The 15,399-nt window shown below is 35.9% G+C and overlaps 3 protein-coding genes across 4 annotated transcripts; 1 reads left to right on the top strand and 2 right to left on the bottom strand.

Annotated features, from left to right (window-relative positions):
- Positions 1 to 4,076: 4,076 nt before the first annotated feature.
- LOC127136187 (zinc finger BED domain-containing protein RICESLEEPER 2-like) lies at positions 4,077 to 5,108 on the bottom strand. The gene is made up of 2 exons (XM_051062780.1): positions 4,209 to 5,108; positions 4,077 to 4,115 (listed from the first exon to the last, which is right to left on the bottom strand). The coding sequence occupies exons 1-2, from the start codon at positions 5,106 to 5,108 to the stop codon at positions 4,077 to 4,079; spliced, it is 939 nt and encodes a 312-aa protein (XP_050918737.1).
- A 336-nt stretch (positions 5,109 to 5,444) lies between these two features.
- On the bottom strand, positions 5,445 to 6,311 carry LOC127136186 (zinc finger BED domain-containing protein RICESLEEPER 4-like). The gene has a single exon (XM_051062779.1). It carries the CDS (start codon positions 6,309 to 6,311, stop codon positions 5,445 to 5,447), a length of 867 nt encoding a protein of 288 aa, XP_050918736.1.
- A 962-nt stretch (positions 6,312 to 7,273) lies between these two features.
- LOC127073678 (ribosomal RNA-processing protein 8) lies at positions 7,274 to 9,973 on the top strand. Of its 2 annotated transcripts, none has more exons than XM_051014855.1 (2): positions 7,274 to 7,464; positions 8,866 to 9,973. In XM_051014855.1, exon 2 carries the CDS (start codon positions 8,943 to 8,945, stop codon positions 9,750 to 9,752), a length of 810 nt encoding a protein of 269 aa, XP_050870812.1. In that variant the 5' UTR covers positions 7,274 to 7,464; positions 8,866 to 8,942; the 3' UTR covers positions 9,753 to 9,973. The 2 variants fall into 2 exon arrangements, with proteins under 2 accessions (XP_050870812.1, XP_050870813.1); XM_051014856.1 differs by lacking the exon at positions 7,274 to 7,464 and adding an exon at positions 7,488 to 7,836.
- Positions 9,974 to 15,399: the final 5,426 nt, after the last annotated feature.

Genomic DNA, 15,399 nt, shown 5'->3' with positions numbered 1-15,399 from the left:
TTTAGATTGAGCTACCTCAATACCCAAAAAATAATGGACTTTGCCTAGGTCTTTTGTCTGAAATTGATTCGAGAGATATTGTTTCAACTGGAGTATTCCTTGTTGATCACTACCAGTTATGATAATATCATCTACATACACAATATGATAAATGCACCCATGAACTGAGTGACGATAAAACACATAATGGGAAGCTTCACAATGAACCATACTAAATTGTTGTACTACAGTGCTGAATTTTCCAATCCAAGCTCCCAGAGATTACTTAAGACCATAAAAATACATGTGTAGCCTACAAGCCATACTTGATGACTCCCCTTAAGCAACACATCCAAGTGGTTGCTCCATATATACTTCCTCTTCAAGAGCACCATGTAAAAATGCATTTTTGATGTCAAGCTGATGAAAATGCCAATGTGAATGGATGTTATGGCGAGAAGAAGTCGAATTGATGCCATCTTGGCCACAAGCGAGAAAGTATCATTATAATTCAACCCAAAAATCTGAGTGTATTCTTTGGCTACTAAGTGAGATTTAAATCAATCAATATTTCCAAGCGATCTTTAAATCAATCAATCTTACCATCTGGACAGACCATCACTGTATAAAGTCATCGACAACTTACCAAAAATTTCACAAGGGGAAGAGGAACTAGTTCCCAGGTACCACTACTTTGAAGAGCACACATCTTATCATCATTGCTTGTCTACCCTCAGAATTAGATAACGATTCACCTGAAGTTTTAGGAATAGAAACATAAGACAAAGAAGACAAGCAAATATAATGAAAAGAGGAAAGACAGTGATAACATAAATCAATATAATATGGATAATGATTTTGTGTTTGATGTATATCTTTTTAAGGGGAAATTGGAAGATCAGACTCAGGAATATCTAATGGGATATGATCTATAGACTGACGGCGAATGATGGTAGACTGGACAATAACTTCCGGAAGGGGTGTAGGAGTACTTTCCTGAAAAGGGGGTTCGGAGTTACGTGGTTAGACTCGAAATATGGAACAAACTCAAAGAAGGGATGATATGAGGTATCGTTATATAGTAGGTGAATAACAACAATGACTCTTTTGGGATCGATGATAACTAAGAAAGACACACTTTAGTGAATCGAGTTGATAGTTTATCAAGTCCAAGAGAGAGATTGTGAACAAAACATGTAAACCCGAAGACACGGGGAGGAATTGGGTGAAGGGGGAATGAGGAAAAAGAATTGAGTGAGGTATTTTTTTGTTAAGGAGAGATGTGTGCATATGGTTTATAAGGTTACATGGCGTTAGCACATCATCCTCCCGGAACTGAAGTGGAACATTACCGAGGAGAAGTAGGGTCTGAGTGGTTCCTACGATATGCTTATTTTTGCGTTCGGCTACCCCGTTTTGTTGAGGTGTATGAGGGCACGATGTTTGGTGGAGTATACCATTGTTGGACATAAAAATGTGAAATTGTTAGGATAAGTATTCACGAGCATTATCACTTCTTAAGGTACGAATAAACACATCAAACTGAGTTTTTATTTCTTTATAAAAGTGTTCAAAAATAGAAAATAATTCAGATATATTTTTCATTAAAAATAACCACGTGCAACGTGAAAACTCAGAAATAAAGGTGACAGAATACCTAGACTCAAGCTCGTTTATTGACTCGATTGGGAAATTGACTACAGGTGTGTTTCCCTAACTTACACGACTCACAATGTAAATTGGATACCTTTGATAAAGTTGACACTAATTTATATAGTTTGGGAAGACTGAGATGACCTAACTGAGCATGGATAATGAGTAGAGAATCTTTGGCTGATCATGTCTGAGATGACACTGAGAGGTAATAAAGGCCTTGAGACTGACATCTGATGCCGATCGTCCGTTCCGAACTCTGATCCTGCAGGGTAACATTACTAACACAGTAAAGGTAACAATACAATTAAGAAAACGAGTTAACGAGTGACTGAAAGTAAATTAAATGGAAAATTATGTACATAGAGAACAAAAGTAACAGAGAGAGAAGGTAGAATTTGAACAGTATCAATCCTTTCGGATCATGTTTGAGAACCATTGACAGAAGTTATAGTAGGTAAGAAGCCATAGATAGAGAAGAAAGATAAAAGATTTTTATTATCAATAACATGATCATACGTACTAGGATCAAGGACCCAAGGTCCAAGAGAAGATGGTTGAGAGAGACAAACAAATGAATTATCAGCGTGCGCAACTGAAGCAGTAGAATATGAGATGATAATTCTGATACTACTTGAGGAAATCATCGTAGTTTGGCGTAAAGTTCTGAGGAGTAGCCATGAGTATCTGAAGAGAGAAAATATCACGTGAATAATTGGAGCATGATTTTTGGTAAGTTGAAAATAAAAATCGAGGCCAGATCTGAAAGTAGTATTAGGCGGCGAGTGGGGCGGCGAAAACTACACCGAAATCGGACCTCAGAGGCGCAATGCTAGTGGCGGTGTGTGAGTCCCACGCACGAAGGTTGTGACGTGATGAGGCTTTTGGCAGCGTTTTTTTTGTGATGGGTTAGATCGAGGCAGACGATTCTGTCTACGGTGGCTGTGTGTTGAAAAGTCGTTGAAATTAGTGGCGACGACGACGACCACTATTGGGGACCTGAGGGTTACGAAAAACTGTTGCCAAAGTGGAAGGCAAACTGAAGTTGGGACACGGTTTACCGAAAAAAATTTCTCACCGAAAGACCATAAGTCAATCGGATAAAGCACATGAAATGATTGTTTATTATTGACCATATATTTTGAAAAATACGACAAAGACTCTATTATACATAATAAAGATATTATACCTAATTATATAATATAGTCGATCTAAGACTATTCTTTACGAATATTCTTAACATTATATTTAGAAACTTTGACTTACCAAAGCACAGGAAGCATGAACTATATACACTACTCATAACCAAATTATACAATTTTCCTCTAACATTCAAAGATTTCATACTATGGGTCCCACATTAACACTAATGTGGAGTAGTAATTTTGTTAAAGTGATGTGGGTGTAGGGCTGGAAATGAGTCAAGTCGAGTCGAACCCGTCGTAAGCTCGACTCGATAAGAATTGGTTTAGCTCGAAACTCGACTCGAGTTCGACACGAACTTTTTTTAAAGCTCGAACTCGACTCGTTTTAAGTTCTTGAACAACTCAGTTCAACTCGTTAGGTTCAGTTTGTTAGGTTCAGTTTGTTTACTTCACGGACTAAAAAGTCATTTTTTTAAGTTTAAATTTTTTTATTATATTTGACATTTTAAATTATTCTTTTTAAAGGGAAAATATTAAAACAAAATAAAGCTTTCAAGAGATAAATTTAAAAGTCTAATTCAAAAACTATTCTTTTTGAGTTTAAGTTTGTCTCAAAAACTATTACAAATAAAATAATATAGTACAACAAAAACTATTAGAAATTGATACATTCCCATCACAAAATGATTATTCAACTTCAATCTTCATTACACCAACTGTCAACTGATTTACTGTCATAGCTAGTAAGGAAAGGATAACCTGCAAGATGGAAGAGGATAATTTTTAAGCCAATTAAATTCATATATAAGAATACCAACACAACATGATCATGGTATGCTATGCTAAATCAATTACTTCTATAAATAAATTCATTTTAAATATATCACAAATAGCAGTACCTTTAAAATATATCACAAATATCAGTACTTCATATATTACAAATAACAGTACCTTAAATCAATTCTTTTTAAATTCATGAAATTTCTAGATTTATGTTAGAACATTGGTATGGTTTGAACACCATATTAAAGCTCACAAATTAATATACATTGCAGCTACCTTTTAAATATATCACAATTAACACAATACTAGTTTCTCATATATAACAAATAACAGTACTTTAAATGATTAATTCTTTTTAAATTCATGAAATTTCTAGATTTATGTTACAACACTGGTATGGTTTAAACACCCTATTAATTGTATAAGATGCTAACAACTAACAAGTAATAAAGACTAAATACACAGTTAATTATATAACAATCTCACTCACCTGCATTGATAGCTCTCTATTTATCATCAAGGGAGTAATGTAATTTCTGTTTTCACTTGCTCCACCTATTAATAAAAAGAAGAATTTAGTTTTAAAAATTATCAATGCTATTTTAAAAAGTTTATATTATACTTAATAATCAAAAGAGAGCATATTACCTTAGGTTTGTTCCTAATTCCATGCAATATTCGAAGCCAATCACCACCACAAATTAAAGCTTCGACAATAGATGAACTTAAAGAAGCTCGAAATGAATCGATAACTCTTCCTCCGGCGCTAAAGGTTGACTCCGAAGCCACAGTAGATATTGGAATGGCAAGAACATCTGCTGCCATATGGGAAAACACTCTATATTTTCCACAATTCAATTTCCACCATTCCAAGGCACAAAATGACATATGGCCGTTATCTTTAGGTTTGTAAGTTGGCTCATTCAAATACTCTTCAATTTCATATTTTACAGCAGGATTTGCTTGTTGTTCTTCGACATAATTCATTAACAATGACCACCCTGAGGATTTTTGTGACTCCAAAATAAGCCCATTTTGATCAACACCACTTCTACTCGATCCTTCTTCACTATGCTCACTGAGTATATCAGCATACTCTTTGTACATATCATCAAGCGCGATACGCACATTTTCTATATTTTTTCTAGCTTCAACTTCCGGATAAATTAAGGGAAAACACATGTTAACACCCATCATTTTGATCCTAGGGTCCAAAACAGAAGCAAGCGACACAACAAGATTACATTGGCTCCAAGGTTTGTCAAATTTTCCCTTCATCGCTTTTGCCATTTCTTTCATAAAATCAGATTCATCTTGGATAGCTTGATCTAAAACTAGTTTGATTCGAAATACCTCAGCAAGATATAAGTTAGCAGTTGGATATTCACTACCTGAAATAATATTTGTAACAACATTAAATACCTCTAGCAACTTGGAAACTTTTTCAACCTTTTCCCAATCATCATCATCTGGAAGAGTTGTATAGCTTGGTTCTCGATCATGAAAACGAGGGAAGACTTCTTTGAACTGCATTGCAACTGACAACATTTGATAGGTGGAGTTCCAACGAGTAGGGCAATCAAGAATTAATTTTTTACCACCAAGCTTTAGTTGTTGAACTATTTGTGAGAATGTTTACAACCTTGCTTCAGACTGATTGATGAACTTCACACTTTCACGCACGTCTTCAACTATTTTTTCTATTTTCCCAATACCATATTGAACAAGCAAATTTAGTATATGCGCACAACAACGCACATGAAATAACTTTCCATCTAACACTAATTTCTGGTGCCTTAAAATCAGAACTTTTAACTCTTTCAAACATCTATCATTGTAATGTGCATTATCCACTGACACACTAAATATTTTATTTTCAATACCTCAATCTTTAAGACATTTGAAGATAGCATCGGCAATATCAACACCACACCGAGGAGGAGGAACATGAACAAAACTAAGAATGCGTTTCTGCAAAACCCAGTCAACATCAATGAAATGGCCAGTTAACACCATGTATTCTATCTTCTGATTTTGTGACTTCCATAAATCAGTGGTCAAACAAATCTTATTTACTGTCCTTAAAGTAGACTTCAACTTTTTTCTTTCATCTTCATAAACAGCAATACAATCATTCTTCAATGTCTTCCGACTAATTTTCTCATATGAAATATTAGAACACTTCATCATAAAATGAAAACCTTCTTTCTCAACAATACTAAATGCATGTTCATGCATCATAATCCAATGTGCGGTGGCTTCTCGTTGTCTTTCATGATCATATTTACCTTCTGAATTCATTAGTAGTGGTCCATAAAGCTTCTCATCAATCTTGCTTTTTGCTGGCTGAAAGTTTAATTTTTGTTGTTGTGCTACTAGCTTCTTGTAAACATGACATGTTTGTTTTAAATGCCTCATCAAATGACTGGTTGATCCACTATCAACAACAGAATAATTAATTTTACAGTGTATACATTGCCATTTTTTTCCATTCTTTAATTCCACTTTTTTGAAGTGATCCCAAACTAGAGAAGTTTTCTTCCTCTTGGACTTTTGAATAACAATGTCACTGCTCTCAATATTTTCTTCATTCACAACTTCATTTGCCGGTGTTGATTCATTTGTTAGTGGTTCTTCATTAGTATTTGCATTTAAATCAATGATAGGATTCAATACATTTAAACACTTTTCTCCATCTTTTGGTGGTGATTGTGAATCTCCCAATGATTCAAGTGAGGTACTGTATGACATATCTACAATAGAAAAATAATAAAACCACAAGTTCCATTAAAAAATCATTAAAATTTTTAAATAGAACATAATAAAAAAATTCTCATAAAAGAGTTATATATTTAGTTCAAACCAAGAAAAATAGATTCAGAAAGAACATATACAAAACAAAGAAAATAAATAAAATTCTCATAACAGAGTTATAGTTCATTATATACAGGAAGAACATATTCAACATATTTAGAACACAGTAAAAAATGACAAAGCTACTAAAACAATCAGATGATGAGAATAATAATATTTACCTCTATTGAAAAAAATTGTTGAATCTGGAAGAAAAAGTTAAAGTTTTTTTTCTTCAGAATAGAGAACAAAGACTGAAAATATATAATATGAAGAATGAAAGAAGTTCTCTAAAACTTAAAATACTAAAGGTTTTGCTTTTGGAAAATGCAATACTAATAAATGGGCATATTTAAAATCTTAAAAATAGTTAATAATAATAATAAAGTCAAAAATAATATAAAAGGATACAAATTAAATCATATAAATGGTACAATATTTAAAAAACATTATTTTTAAATGGTGGTAGTTTAAAATACAAATTTAGAAATAGTTTAAAATGTCACTTTAAAATTAAAAGTCACAGTACATTATGTTTTTTTTTTTTTGAGTTAGAAGAATTTTATTTTGTATAAAAAAATGTGACAAGTATTTTTTAAAATATTTAATTTGATAAGTTAAAAGGTTAAAATCTACACATTATTTTTTTAAATAATACCATTGAGATATATGATTTAAAAATATTATATATATATATATATATATATATATATATATATATATATATATATATATATATATATATATATAACCGAGTCGACTCATGAACCTAACGAGTCGAACTATACATAGCTCAAGTTCAGCTCATTTATTTTACGAACTTAGTTTTGAGTTCAAGTTCGACTCATTTGGTTCATGAACCAAGTCCAACGAATTAATTATCGAGTCGAGTCTCGAACTATTTTCGAATTGGTTTGGTTCATTTCCAGCCTTATGCGGGTGTTTCACGTGGTTTTTGTTTGCGTCTTCTCCCTTTTGGTTTAACCTAGCAAATCAGCATGCAGCCGTCACCGTGATTTATGCACGCAGCTGCAACTTCTCCAATCGTATTGTAACTTCTTCACCATCTCTTGCGTTCTTAATGATTCTCAGTCCCGATTTAAAAATCTGTGACTTCATTCATTTTCTGTTAATGTTTCTGCAATTTTGTTTCATGAAAAGAGGCGATGCACTAATTTGTGTTTTGTGGTCTAATTTTTATTAATAAAATTTAATGGTTTTCCCTATATTTTCTGTCTTTACGCATATCTCGAAGTGTTCGGCCCCTACAAAGGTCAATTTAGCTAGGAGAAGCATTGTCCCGGCTAACGCTTCTGTTCTGTGCCCTTTTTGTTTCGAAGAGACGGAGAGTATGACTCATTTGTTTCTTCATTGTAAAGTAATCTCAGAGGCGGTTAGAGGGTCAAGTATGATTTTGCAAGCGGTAATTTAGTAAATTTGGCAGTCGAGGAAATACCGGATTTTTTAAAATAACGTAAATGATAGTGGTTTAGAGGATAAGATCAAAGTAATGACATGTCACTACTTTATGGGAAATTTGGAGTTGTGAGTGTGTCCCTATGGATTTGGGTTCCATTTGTGTCTTTGGTATCTTAATTGAATATTTGCATTTAAGAGGGCGGGGTGGCCTATGGAGTTTAAGGAGGAACTCCTCTTAGTGTTAAAGGGTGTTTTGGCTAGATCAGAATGTCTTGGGTTTTTTGACAGTATAGATTTCTTTGGTGTGTTTGGTTCTGGTTTAAGTTGTGCTGCTGTTGTGATGGGAGAAGGCTGGTATATCCTGCGGCCTCTGTTTTGGCCATTCTATTCCTCTGTCGCGTGTTTTGCTGTTGTGTCTTATTGGTACAGCTGCTGTTTGGCCTGGCAGTGCCGGGCTTTATTGGTTTTTCCAACTCAATTCATCAATTTTGAAGGTTTATCATGGAGAGAGTAGGTGAAACTAATTTTGCCCGTGGTTCCGTTAAGATAGCCCAGTTGGTAGCTGTATAGCGACATCGGGTGCAGGGCGCGGGTTAGAACCCGCGACATCCCATTTGTTCATCTTCAATAAGGTGGACTCTAGCACTAGGCTACTTAATAAAAAAAATTGCCTGTGGTTCATTTTCTGTTATGTATTGTTAGGCAGTATGGTTAGGCTTTGCTTTTTTACTTCTCTTCTGAATTTTTCAGGTGCATGTTAGTGTTTGAGAGTGCCATCTTTTGGTGGTTTTGGTTTCCCCTGTTTGTTTTTGGGTCTGTATGGTGTAGTTTGTATTTAGACTATTTTTATCTGCCACATCGTTTGTGTTAGATGAAAGTTTTTAATATATGTTGATGTTAAAAAAATTTATCACTTAAATCTAGATTTATTTATTTGTTTGGGAAGTTTCTTCTCATATCTTATAAGATTTGTTTTTATTTCTCAATTTGATTTGATTTATATATGAGTTTTCTCTTTTTTTTATGACCCTAGGCCTGTAGCAGCACACACCGTTGAGTAGAGCATTAGTTTGACAGAGTTTCGTCTAAAAAGAAATTAGAATTGTGGCAATGACCAACAAAAAGCGAAAGAGGCACAGCAAAAATGATGCATCAAACAAGAACCAGAAATCACCAACTAACAAGGAACAAAAGATTACATCACCTTCTACAACTAAGCGTACAAAGTCGAATGAATCTTCCAGCTTTCTCGAAAAGATGCGAGCAAGGTTATCTGGTGGTCACTTTAGGATGATTAACGAGAAGCTCTATACTTGCACCGGTAAGGAAGCACTTCATTATTTCCGCGAAGATTCATCTCTGTTTAACTTGTATCATGAAGGGTACAAAACACAAATGTCTAATTGGCCAGAAAAGCCGGTTAATGTTATTATTAAGTGGCTGAAAAAACAGAACCCTTCTTTTGTTGTCGCTGATTTTGGTTGTGGGGAAGCACTCATTTCCAAAAGCGTGAAGAATACCGTCTTCTCTCTAGACCTCGTCTCCAACGAGCCCGATGTAATTGCTTGTGACATGGCAAATACTCCACTAGGCTCTACATCTGCTGATGTTGCTGTGTTTTGTCTTTCATTGATGGGAACCAACTATCAAACTTACCTTGAAGAAGCATACAGGGTGCTTAAGCCAGGTGGGTGGCTCTTGATTGCAGAAGTTAAGAGCAGGTTTGATCCAAATAATGGAGGAGCAGACCCAGAACAGTTTTCAAAGGCTATTTCAGAGCTAGGATTTAGCTCTGTCAAAAGTGACTTGTCAAATAAAATGTTTATTTTGTTTTACTTCACTAAAAAGGGAAAGCAAAATTCGAAAAGGAAGGAAATAGAATGGCCGTCACTTAAACCTTGTTTGTACAAGCGTCGATGAGATTATTACTGTTTTGTTTTAGATTTGTATACATTATTGTTATTTGGACAAAAGTAAAATCAGATTTCTTGTATTAGTTAGTTCTTTACATTCAAGGTGCTTCCCAAACTTATTCTTTGACTGAAAGGCTCGTAGGATTTATGAAAATTGATACAAGAATTAGTCAAACATTAGAATAAGAAGACTAATTAATTCAAGTCTAGTTGTTTTTCTTGTTTGAATTCCTTTTAGCTTCCTTTGTTTTAGATTCAATGTTAGTTCTTCAAACTTTCATACATGTTTGAGAGCGATTTGAAAAGACAACCAATTTGACATTTTACTCCAAATGTTTTTGTTTGGTGAAAGTCTGTAAGTCTATGGCATGCTCATGGGATTTTTATTTTAAAATAACCATTTAAAAAAAACCGAAAATAATAAATATTTTAAAAAAATACCAAAATAACAACTTTTAAAAGATGATGCGTCAGAGGAATTGACGCATCCCCTAAGCTAGCAAAGGAGGTGTCAAAGGCATTGACGCATGCATTGGGCTCCTCATAAGGAGGTGTCAATAGAATTGGCGCATTCATTGACTCTCACAAGGAGGCGCTAATGCCCCTGGCGTCTTAGTGGTGCCTTAAGTGCAGGCGCCAATGCCTCTGGCACTTGCATGTTGTGTCATCTTGGGCGCCAGCCCTCTTGGCGCATGTATTTTATGTCCACTATGTATAAATACCACGTCTTGGATGCAATATTTTTCACACAAAATCATCCCCTATTATCATATTTTCTCTAATTTAACCCCACTCTCCTTCAAGTTTATGTATTTTAACCATGTCTGCATACATTCAAAAGCGAAATGCCTATGTAATATTTTCCGCCATTGTGGCTCTGGTACAGATTCGGCTCTGGAACATAGATACGTTTGAACGTCTTAATGGACGTTGTACAATTGGTTAGAGGGAGAAATTGGAGAGGGTGAACGGATTAGAAGAATACAATGACTTGTGTCCACGTTCAACCAAAATGGAGAAGTGCGCGAATGAGTGGATATTAAGACCGACCAAGACGCTCGTATGATGATGCATTACATGTTCAAATTTTTTTTGATGACTATAATCGCATAGTTCTTGTATTCTAGTTGTTTTAATTTTTTGTGTTATTGTTTATGTAATGGTACTTTCGTCACAAACGTCTAATATGGAATAAATTTAGTTTTTCATATATTGCAATAGAGGTACATGTGAATTTATCTGATTGTGCTCATTCCAACACTAGGACAATTATTACGATTGTGACCTGACTGACGACATGAACTACATAAACTAACCATTTTGTTCGCCATATCCATTTCGGTTCGAATCCGGGTACTGTTTGAGCGACCTTTTTTCTTCCTTCGCATAACTTCGTTGTGCCAGACGATGTCCTCTTAATATTCTAGCCAATAATTCTCTTTTGCCACTACGAAAAAACTAATTTTATAAACATTTGATAGGCTCGTGATTTTGTAAACTTCAGATAGCAAGTATGATGGATCCTCTTCCTTGCATGTGACTAATCACATGCAGGCGCCAAGAGGAAGGACACCTCTTCCTTGCATGTGATTCTTCACATGCATGCGCCTAAGACAAAGGCTAGTTTACTTTTGTCTTTTGTCATTACATGCACCTAAGAGAATATCTTGACATTTGTATGTTATCACTGTCTTTTTACTTATTTCGTTTTTAAGTCGTATACCTTTGTTATCTATGTTTGTATTATGTATTTCTTCTTCTTATTGCATTTCTTACTTATTTGTTATTAGGATCCGAAGCGTTTTAGATGTCGTTTACATGAATATGTACCCCACGATCCTTTGATAGAATCATATATTGGACGATATGGATTTAGAAATCTCCTCAACATTGTTTCGTACTCGGTGGACTACAAGTTCATTCTTGCTTTGTTGGAGCGGTGGAGTCCCTAGACCCACACATTTCACCTTCCGATCGGTGAGTGTACCGTCACACTTGAGAACATATACATGTTGTTGGGTCTCCGTATAGATGGAAAGACCGTGAATGGTAGAGTTAACCAAGACAATTCTATCTGTAATGAATTATTGCGTGCCCCTTTGTTAGACGACAAAACTGAGGGAGAGTCATCCGGTCAAACAAGGGGGCAAAGTATAAATTTAAAATACCTTAAACAATATTATGCCAGTATAGTATTGTCCTAAGACTCAACCGAGTACGAGAAAATAATTAAAGTTCGGTGTTATATTATGATTTTATTTGGTAATTTTTTGTTTCTAGAAAGTACAGGTAATTCAGTAAATATTATGTATTTACCTTTGTTACGCAACATTAATAAGGTAAGCACATATAGTTGGGGTTCAGCTGTGTTGGCTCATCTATATAGTGCAATGTGTAAAATTGCAATAAAAAATACCTGTACTTTTTTTTCATGTGCGTATTTGCTACAAGCTTGGGGTTGGTCAAGAATGTCGTCGCTCGCCCCGATAAACGAGAACCCATTCATGTTCCCATTTGCAACTAAGTAAGTCTAACACTTTACGATTTAGTTAATTATATTTTATATTACAATTAACAGTAAATAATATTTTTCACTTTTTTTTATCTAAGGTGGTCAGTAAGGGGGATGAACTATAATAGGTGTCTGAAACACGCTATTGTAGTCTATCGCAATCTATTGGACCACATTGGACATGACGATGTAATACTCCTACACAACAATATTTTAATTTAAAAATACTTATCAAATTATTTTTCATCTAATCGTTTCGTATTGTTTTACAGTTTATCTGGAGGCCATATCTGGGTCTTGATCATGATGTGAACCATGACGACGTTGCAGTTTGGACAACGAAGACACCGGTTATCCAATTCACTACGATGGAAATGCACCAGAGTGATAGGGTCAAACTACAGTTCGGCATGCAACAACAGATTCCAGAACTTCCCACATGTTTGGGGAATTGGCATCAAAAAAGGGTTGATGCACAATGAGATTATTTTGACTGGAGAGACTTTGCAAAAGAGATGTGTCGTCAATGGAGGAATCGACGACAACACATCTTAAACGAACCAGTCATCCATGGTGCAAGACCAACTCAACAATATATGACATGGTTTAGGTCGGTAACAACTCAACAATTTGTATCTGAGCCGTGGTATTTGATGGATCCACGCCAAGTAGCTTCGTCATCGTACGCCCCACAACAATTCCCCACCCAACACCAATGTCAAACCACCCAAACCGAACAACCAACCGCACAACATCAACCTACCATATACACACTACAACCAAACACCCAACCTCGTAACCCGTTCATGCCATCCACCCAACAACCAACCATCCAACATTGCAATCCATTCATATCACCCACCCAGCCAAAAAACCAAGAATCAAATCCTGCAACCACAACCGTCTATAGCCCAGATGATTCATATGGGTCACTTCATCATAGCCCTCACCAATGATCACTAAAACATCCCATCACCAAAACACACAACCATTGTTTAACTATAGTATGCCCCAGGAACCATTGCTTCGTTTCCAAAACAATTTAATGGCCCAATTTAGGCAACTATATTGTCCCCAATCCACCCAACCCCAACGACCTAACTACGATGACATGGGCACCGAACTCCATTACGGAAGCGTCGTTGGCCAGAGCCCCTCCGGATATTGGGAACAAATGATGACACATCTGTCAAATACCGCTGGAACTTCTGCCGGACCTTCCCACCAGCCATCGTTCAATCAGGTGAGCACACAAAGACCTCAAACACCTCAAGCAAATCGTGGGAGACCTTGGAGACAAACTAACGCACCTGGATATGGAACAGGGGGACGTTTTGATCGGGTCGGTCATTAGTTTTTTGTCAGTCCAATGTAACCAATTATTACCACATGAATATTTTTTTTACATTATTCTTTTTTATTTAATAAATAAATAAAATTAAAAATTAAAAAAATCAAAAAAATAATAATAATACAAGGGGTGTATGTGCCAGATGAATTGACGCATACACCACATGCACCACTAAGGCGCCAGGGGCATTGACACCTCCTCATGAGGAAGGAAATCGAATGGTCGTCACTTAAACCTTGTTTGTACAAGCGTCGTTGAGATTATTACTGTTTTGTTTTAGATTTGTATACATTATTGTTATTTGGACAAAAGTGAAATCAAACTTCTTGTATTAGTTAGTTCTCTATGAAGCTAGCGGAAATATACCCGAATGTATCGCACGCTCGAACATACAACATAGTCACCATCGAACTTTATTTATCTCCAAAGGGAATGGAAAACATCGATAAAACCCGGGGGAAAGAGATATGCTGGGTAAGGAAGTCGGTTATGCAAGGGGAAGGTATTAACACTCCAAACATCCATGGTACTCCATGAGAACCGTTTTTATTGTTCTCGCTCGAATAGGTGTGATATCTAAAGATTACTCGCATAATAATGGGGGGAAAGGAAGAGAAATAGATAAAGTGCTCAGTGAGGATTATGGCCCTCATGCCTACGTATCCTCATAGTGCAATGGGGAATTCAGAGCTTCGTAGTTCAAGGAACTAGTGGTGGGAGATGAAACGAAGTGTGATAGGAATATGGTATGAACCAAAGAATAATGTTGTTTAAACTCCAAAAAGGGTGAAAACATGAACCCAAGAGCAAACAGGCATGGACCAACAAGTGAGGGCGTATAACACTTGTATCACTGTATTGGAACAACAAAAAATGAAAGGAATTAGGTGTTTGGGTTAAGGGCCAAACAACTCTTGGTTCACAAGGAGGTATAAGAGGGAGCAAAAAGGTGTAATGTATTTGGCTTAAAGAATAGGTGTATCACATGGAGTGAAAGAAGGTAGTATATGAATGCATCATGGAAGTGAACAGAATGAAGTGACCGAAGTCACAAAATCGAAGGTCTGGAGATAAGTGACTGAAGAGGTATAGTTTGAAATCGAAAGGTGAAAGTGTATTGGAATCCACAAGAGAAATGAGATTTCTACCATATAGGGAAACCGCGTTAATCGATACATGGACTAGCAGGCCGCCACTATAGGGTGTCAGCTAATAAAGGAAGGAATTAAATGTTTGGGGTTGTTTTCCCAAACAACTCTAGGTAGAAAGACGGACTACATTAGGTGTCCCAAAAGGGTGTATATGGAATTCCAAAGAAAGTGTATTTCGATGTCAAAGAGACAGTATGTCACTGGGTGAACGATTTATGATCGAAGGTAGGTAATGAATAGTGAAAGATATGGATGGTGCTCTAAGGAGTAGGAGGAATAATTAGAATTATGCTCGCCAAGGATTCGCATCCTCGTGCCTACGTATTCTCATTGTGCAATGAGAAAGTCAGAGCAATCGTAGTTCGGAACTACGAGAATAGAAAGAGAGGGAGATGCCTGTCTAAGCAACGAGGGCTCACAAGACAAACACATCTTCAAGGAAGGATTGCAGTACTGGAGTGCAAGGAGTAGTGTATCACTTGTTGGGGAATCAACAATTCAAGATCAAATAAGGATAGTATCTTGGATCCAAGAGAAGGATATACTCTTAATCGAAGAGCAAGGTAGACATTTACCAATACGTGGACTAGCAGGCCACCACTATAAGGTAAAGTAAAAAAGAAAGACTGAATTAAGTGTT

The sequence above is a fragment of the Lathyrus oleraceus genome, chromosome 4 (genome assembly GCF_024323335.1).
Source record: "Lathyrus oleraceus cultivar Zhongwan6 chromosome 4, CAAS_Psat_ZW6_1.0, whole genome shotgun sequence".
NCBI classification, from domain to species: domain Eukaryota; kingdom Viridiplantae; phylum Streptophyta; class Magnoliopsida; order Fabales; family Fabaceae; genus Lathyrus; species Lathyrus oleraceus.
This window is presented reverse-complemented; position numbering and strand designations above follow the sequence as displayed.

Excerpts from the sequence above, each read along its gene's own strand:
- LOC127136186 (XM_051062779.1), bottom strand. The coding sequence starts at position 6,311 with ATGTCATACAGTACCTCACTTGAATCATTGGGAGATTCACAATCACCA.
- LOC127073678 (XM_051014855.1), top strand. The coding sequence starts at position 8,943 with ATGACCAACAAAAAGCGAAAGAGGCACAGCAAAAATGATGCATCAAAC.
- LOC127136187 (XM_051062780.1), bottom strand. The coding sequence starts at position 5,108 with ATGTTGTCAGTTGCAATGCAGTTCAAAGAAGTCTTCCCTCGTTTTCAT. Across the intron at positions 4,116-4,208 it reads GAATTAGGAACAAACCTAAG|GTGGAGCAAGTGAAAACAGA; the intron begins GTAATATGCTCT and ends TTTTATTAATAG.